At 34.4% G+C, this 6,964-nt stretch overlaps 1 protein-coding gene across 1 annotated transcript; it reads left to right on the top strand.

Moving 5' to 3' along the window:
- Positions 1-643: 643 nt before the first annotated feature.
- On the top strand, positions 644-6,631 carry LOC110659828 (rhomboid-like protein 19). The gene is made up of 8 exons (XM_021817876.2): positions 644-851; positions 1,064-1,188; positions 4,239-4,299; positions 4,429-4,595; positions 4,897-5,002; positions 5,101-5,303; positions 5,442-5,579; positions 6,295-6,631. The coding sequence occupies exons 1-8, from the start codon at positions 828-830 to the stop codon at positions 6,395-6,397; spliced, it is 927 nt and encodes a 308-aa protein (XP_021673568.2). The 5' UTR covers positions 644-827; the 3' UTR covers positions 6,398-6,631.
- Positions 6,632-6,964: the final 333 nt, after the last annotated feature.

Raw genomic sequence — 6,964 nt, 5'->3', positions numbered from 1 at the left:
ACACAAGAGAATACACTAGGGGTGAGCAATCGATTCAAATCGGATCGAATCGAATCAAATCGAATTAAATTATAAAAATTAAATCGTAAATTTTAAAAATCGAACCGAAATAGGTCAAAAATCGAATCGAATCGAATCGCTCCATTTCGATTCGATTCGGTTTAAATCGATCGGTTTGATTTTTATTGATTTTTTAATTTAGACTTGATTTTCAAGTTATTTGATCTAATTTTAACTTTGGTTTGAACCTAATAACCTTTAATTAATAAAATTAAACAATTAATATATATAAAATTAAATATAATTCATAAATTTTTTATAAAAATAAATCAATTCAAAAATTGATTCGGTTCGATTTAATTTGATTTGACTATATAAATCACTATTTAATTCTATTCGGTTTAATCGATTTTTTTCTTCAAAATTGAATTGAATCGAAATAATAAAAAATTTTATAATTTAAAATCGAATCAAACTGATTAAATTTTAAAATCAAATTAATTAAATCAAATTAACTCAATTTAATTTAATTTTTCAATTTATACCGAATTGTAATTTTTCAATTTATACCGAATTGTAATGAGCGCTAAAATACACCGTACATTACCTCTCTATAAAGAGTGCTCGTTAATATTTTGTTATATTCCCTCTTTCATGATCTGCAAAGTACATCCAAATTAAAACCCCTGTACTACGTTCTTCCCAAGACGAAGAAAGTCGGATCCACCAACCCTCCCCATCCCAAAGTCTCATCTATACCAAATCACCTGCATTTTCCACCATTTCCAAGCTTCCATCTTCTATTTCTACATTCTCCTCCCTTCATAATGAGCTCTCCGGCGGTTCCTGGAGTAATCTCTCTCTCTCTCTCTCTCTTTCTTTTGGTGATAGTGTGTGTTGGATCTTAAATTTGATCAGAAGTTAAATCTTTAATTACGGTGTTTTTTTTCCTCGTTCGGATCTTGCTTGAGCTGATTAGCTCAATTTGATTTTCTTTTCTTTGAACTTGCCTTTGATTAAGATTGGTTTGATTAATATGTTTGTAGCTTTTGTTAATTGGCAGGGCGCTAGCTTCTTTAGTGGATTCACGAGGCTATGCAAGGGTCTGGCTGTGGTTCTTGTTGCCGGTCACATTGTAGTTCAGATTTTGCCTTCGGCTGTTTCCTATCTCGCTCTTATTCCTGCCAAGTAAATTTCAATTTGCTAATCAACTTCTTTTTTTTTATTATTATTTTTAATTTAATAATGCATAAAATGAATGCCGTGTTTCAGTATTTGCCGAGTGTTAATTAGAGAATACAATGTATAGCATAGTTGCATACACATTATCTATTAAGGAATTCCATGGAACTCTTATTGACCTCATAAGTGGAGATGGGATGGTGGTTTTTTTCCTTGTTTTCTAAGTACTTGTGAAATTGAGGATCTAGAATGAGTAGCCTTCAGCAATAGCTGAGAATACAAGTGAAGCAGAATATTGAGAAGATAGATTTAGGACAAATAGAATTTGGAAGTAGCTTGGATATTTGTTTCTGGGTTCCCAAAATTCTTAGTGGTGAGAGGTGGAAATTACTTTTTCCCAGTTCTTAAGATTGTGTGGATTTGGTTACTGAAGTTTCTATATGTAAATTTTAGTGAAGTTCGTAATATCATTGTTGGAAGTGATTTTGAGATTTATCAATCAGTTAAATTCCTGTAGATCCATAAATTCAAATTCTTTTAAGATTTGTCTGTGAAGGGAATTAGACTGTTGTCCTTTTATTGGTCATCCTTTTCGTGATAAAGAATCACCAAAAAAAGGTACCAATCCCCAGTAAAGAGGAAGGGTTATTGGAATGGAAACCCATAAGGTGAATCAAGTAATGAAACTATAAGTGTCCTAAAAATGAAATTACAAGAATTTAGAAGAGTGAACTTAATAAGTTGAACAAGACCAAAAGTAGAGTTTGTGGAATCACCATAGCGAACTATTGACATGCGAGTTGCAATCCCACACCATCAATGGCCTAAGGAGTTATTGTTTCATCTTCTGAATACCCTTATTTAGAAATGAAGTGACATTGAAGAAATTGATGAAGAAAGAAGAAGGAAGAAGATTAGGCTCAAAAAGCTTGATTATTCCCTCAACTTGATGGGGTTTATATACTGCTAAAATTACAACAGGTACAGAAATACAATCAAATCATTCATTCCTAAAATCACTAAACAATTCTAGCACTAAATCATTGCATGCAACCATTACACAATCCTATCATTTTTGCTAATATCGCAATGCTCTCCCTTAAGTTGGAGCATGCACATCATATACGCCTAGCTTGTTACAAATGTAATGAGTATGAGAACCTTGAAGGGATTTAGTAAGAATGTCTTCTAATTGGTCGTTTGAATTGACGAAGATAGTAGCAATACACCATGGCTCAATCTTCAATCCACTTCTATATGTTTCGTCCTTTCATGAAAAATTGGATTTGAGGCAATATGCTAGTTGTTTGATTGTCGTAAATCAATTTCATTTTTTGACATCTCCATACCTTAATTTTTGAAGAAGTTGCTTTAACTAGATAAGTTTACAAGTTGCTAAGACTATGGCTTAGTATTTTGCTTCTACACTCGATCTAATTACTCCTGCTTTTTACTTGTCTAAGTTATTGGATTCCTCCCAATTAGGACACAATACTGTGAGGTGGATCGTCTATCTGAGGGAGAATTTGTCCATTCTGCATCAGAATATCTAACCATCTTTGTATGTCTTTTGTCCTCCTATAACAGGCCTTGCCTTATGGCTCTTTTGATATATCTAAGGATGCGGATTATTGCATTCCATTAACTATCACATGGAGCTCGAAGAAACTGACTAGCCACACCTTTACGAAAGAAATTATTGGTCCTTTGATTGGGAGATAAATGAGCTTATTAACAAGTTTATGATATTTACGAATTACCTCTTTTTCAAATTTTCATTCATTCACTTGTATTAAATATCATTTATGCCTCTCGTAGTTCTTCAGATCATAAATGTTGCTTTTGAATTTGGCTGTATAATGTTGAAGAACTATTATTTTTCTGTTGTTTCTCAAATTTTTATTTTGGGGTCTTTATGGAGCCAACAAACTGAAAGGAATCAAATCAAATTTCTTTGGTTTTGGTTCAGTTTTTCCTCCTATTTGGTTCAGTTTTCTGCTTTTTGTAATTTTAGTTATTCAGCTTTTTGGTAACTTTCAGAACCAAACTGACCATTTGCACACCCCTTACTTGCTATATATTTGAAAGCAGTTGAGCTCTTTGCTTCTGTCATGGTACAATCCTCTTCTTGTTGAGCCCTTTACTCCTTGGTTCAGAGAGGCTAACCTTTTAGTATTGTTGATAACTTAGATTGTGAAGATTTTCCATACAACAAAATTTTTGGGGTACTCATTATCTTTGCTTTCCAATGGTGATTTAGCTTATCTGTCTTGTTTAGCTTGGTGTGCATGAATTGATTTTTAGCAAAATCAATTTGGCGTTTATCTTCACTACAAATGCATATCAATTGAGATGAAACAGATAGTCCTTTACCCACTTCAAACATATTAAGAATTTAAGATATGAATACCTGGCTTCCTAATTTTTTCCCAAGTGAAGAGTCTCAAACCCAGTTACTTTTTTTGTTGCACGTCATATGTTTGTACATGTAATATTCTTTAAAGGAGTTCCTAAAGTTAATGAAATTTTGGCAACATCTGGGGATAAATTTTGGAAGTTTCTAACAGCTGGATGTGTACCAAGTGACTTTGTGACTGTTTATTACTTCAAACCCCAAAACCTTCATGATGTGCATGCAATATTTTTTCCTGACAGGATTGAGAGGGGTGAAAAAGGCCAAAACCTGTGGCCACAGCTGGCTCAGAATCATTGCTTCTGTTTATTTTATTATCGTTCCAATAGAAATTCAATGTTTTGTTCTTATATCCTCCTTTGATATTCCACATTGCATTCTTTAGCTGATTGTAGTATACAAAGTCATCAACAATACACACTAGTGGCCTTATTATGGTATGGCTATGGTATACAGCTAATCTGGCACAATTCTCTTTTGACCAGTGATGTTGAAATTTAGTCCAGAATATATTTTTCAAAAGTACAGAATTTGCAAATACTATGCTTGATAAGTGAGACATTGTTTGTGCACAATATGTTGTAATTGTAGGATATAGGTAAGTGATTGGGAAATCAGACTTTCTTGCAAATTTGTTTTGTAGGACAATTCCTTTTGCATGGAACCTCCTAACAGCTGGTTACATTGAACAATCATTATATGGGGTATGCAGTTCTCTGTAAACAATAAACATGTCTTACTGTAATTTTCTTGCATTTTTTTTTGTGCAAAATGTCCTTTGGCTTTTCTGTTAACTTCATAAAATTGTCCTGATGACTAGTCTTATTTTCCAGTTGGTTGTTAGCACTTTATGCGTCCTTGTTATGGGAAAGCTGCTCGAACCTGTGTGGGGTTCTAAGGAGTTCTTGAAGTTCATTTTCATTGTCAACTTTCTTACTTCTGTGTGTGTTTTCATTACAACTATTGCCTTGTACTACATAACAAGGCAGGAAAATTACCTGTAAGTGCTTGATTACAAAATGTGTAGTTATTTCGCTTGCTTCTGCTGCCTATGCTCAACCTGCCTTTTTTTGTTCATTTATTTTCTCTTTTCCTATACCTTCTATGATCCTTTAGCACTCTGTTTGATTTCATATTAGTAAAAGAAGTCACAAGTTAACTACTTTTCTTTCATTCCAATTGCATTGGTCCTAAGGCTGTAATATTTGCTCAGAGTCTGACCTGGATCAATGTTGAATGATCAACTCATGCCTTATTAAATACATATTTTCCCTTTTTTTTTTTTTTTCAATTCATGTTAGTTATATGCCCATTTCTGGCTTCCAAGGGGTCCTGTCAGGTTTCTTGGTTGGAATGAAGCAAATTATACCTGACCAAGAACTGTCCTTATTGAGAATAAAGACAAAGGTAAAACTGTCTATTCGCTTCGTGCCTTCAAATATCGATATGTACTTTTACAAGCAGAGGAGGTTTCTCACTTTGTTGTTGTTTTGACTGCTATGCAGTGGCTTCCATCTATTGCACTCTTGCTAGCTACTGCTGTAAGCTTCTTTACGCCTGATTCAACGACATATCTTCCAACCATTATATTTGGCACATACGTGAGCTGGATTTATCTGAGATACCTGCAGAGGAAACCAGAAGCAAAATTAAGGGGTGATCCGAATGATGATTTTGCATTCTCTACTTTCTTTCCTGATTATTTCAGGTATTTTAATAATTAATTTCTTTTTTAAATGCATTAGTCTTTCGGCTGAGGAAATTCTGAGTTTGTTTAAATGCTGCTGCCTCTCTCTCTCTCTCTCTCTCTGTGTGTGTGTGTGTGTGTGTGTGTGTGTGAATGCAGACCAGTTATTGATCCCATTGCATCAATATTCCATCGGATGCTTTGTGGAAGATCTGAAACTTCTACTGAAGCACACGGTTATACTCTGGGAGGTGCTCCATTGCCTGGTTCAGACCCCATTGAGGCATCTAGAAGGAGGTAAGAATCCAAGTTCTTGCTGCCATAACTATTTATAGGGCCAGAGTCATTCAGGATCCCCCCACCCCACCACACACACACACACACACACACGGAATTAGTTTCGCCCTTCCCTCTGTCCCATGGTTGTGGTGGGCCTGGTGGCATGGCAATTGATGCATTGGTCTAACTTGCAAGAGTGATCTAGACTTTCAATTTGAGCTTGTGCTTGTTTGAAGAAAAATGGCATATGTACATATAACAAAAGGTGTAGGTTACTTATGAATCCATTCAGACTACAAACTCAATTCAAAAGTAAATTTGTGCACTTTTAAATTGTTATAAGAGTGTTGAATAATCTTATATGAAAACCTTAATAATGTGTGTCTTCTGACTTTGTGAGCTCAACAATTCATTTCACTAAAAAAATAAAGGATGCACCAACATGAAGTTAATTGAAAGCTGCAGATTGCAGATCAACATTGACATAGGATTGTATCAATCTCTTGAGCAGTTTATGCTTTAGCCACAAAAGTGTCATGGTAATATTAACTGCAAAAGTGCAAGGAATTTGTGTACAAGATGCTATCATACTGATAGCTCAGGAAAAGAATAGGAAAAAGAAAATCAAGAGGGCACTAACAACAATGAAACTCTTGAAAAGCACAATAAATAAAAAAAGCAAGGGTATATCATGGTGAAAATGAATTGTTTCTAACCTATCTGTCGCTTGCAGAGAAAGGGGAGCTAGAGCGCTGGAAGAAAGATTGGCAGCTGAGAGGTTGGCTGCTGCAAGGAGTGATGAGGAGTCAAAAAAAGATGCCGCAGAGAATGTTTGATAGCTTGGTCATTATGCTTAGGAACTCAAACATAAAAGTTGTATTTTGATGACTGCTTACAGAATTTGTGCAGTATTAGGAGATCAGTTTTTTTTTTTTCTGATTTCTGGATAACATTTTTGTGATGCATATTGCTGTGGATTATTGTTCATATAGTAAATTTGTAGCTATAATCAGCATATTGTTTCATGATTCCTCAAAGCTCAAGAAATATATAGCAGAAATTATAAGCAACTATCACCCTATATGTTGGCCTTTCAATTTTCATAGATAGATGAAATGTGTTAAGCTGCACTTCAGGTGCCATAGAAACATCTGCAAAACATGGATGGGACCATCAGATCTTGCTGAATCTCTATGTTCCTTGGAGGGTGGGGTATTGTGTCATTCGGCTTGGATAGCAGTCATAATTGAATTAATTTACAGAGAAGCTCCAGATTTTCATATATAGGTTATTTTAAAATTAGCAAAGTTTTCTTTTATATAGGTTATTTTGAAATAAGCAATTTTTGTTTTTTTACCCTTGGTAAATAACTAATTATGCTTAACCTAGTTCATTTACTCATG

The sequence above is a fragment of the Hevea brasiliensis genome, chromosome 8 (genome assembly GCF_030052815.1).
Source record: "Hevea brasiliensis isolate MT/VB/25A 57/8 chromosome 8, ASM3005281v1, whole genome shotgun sequence".
Classification (NCBI taxonomy): Eukaryota; Viridiplantae; Streptophyta; class Magnoliopsida; order Malpighiales; family Euphorbiaceae; genus Hevea; species Hevea brasiliensis.
Note: the sequence above shows the minus strand (reverse complement) of the source record. Positions and strands in the feature narration are given on the sequence as shown.

Excerpts from the sequence above, each read along its gene's own strand:
- LOC110659828 (XM_021817876.2), top strand. The coding sequence starts at position 828 with ATGAGCTCTCCGGCGGTTCCTGGA. Across the intron at positions 852-1,063 it reads GCTCTCCGGCGGTTCCTGGA|GGCGCTAGCTTCTTTAGTGG; the intron begins GTAATCTCTCTC and ends GTTAATTGGCAG. Across the intron at positions 1,189-4,238 it reads CTCGCTCTTATTCCTGCCAA|GACAATTCCTTTTGCATGGA; the intron begins GTAAATTTCAAT and ends TTTGTTTTGTAG.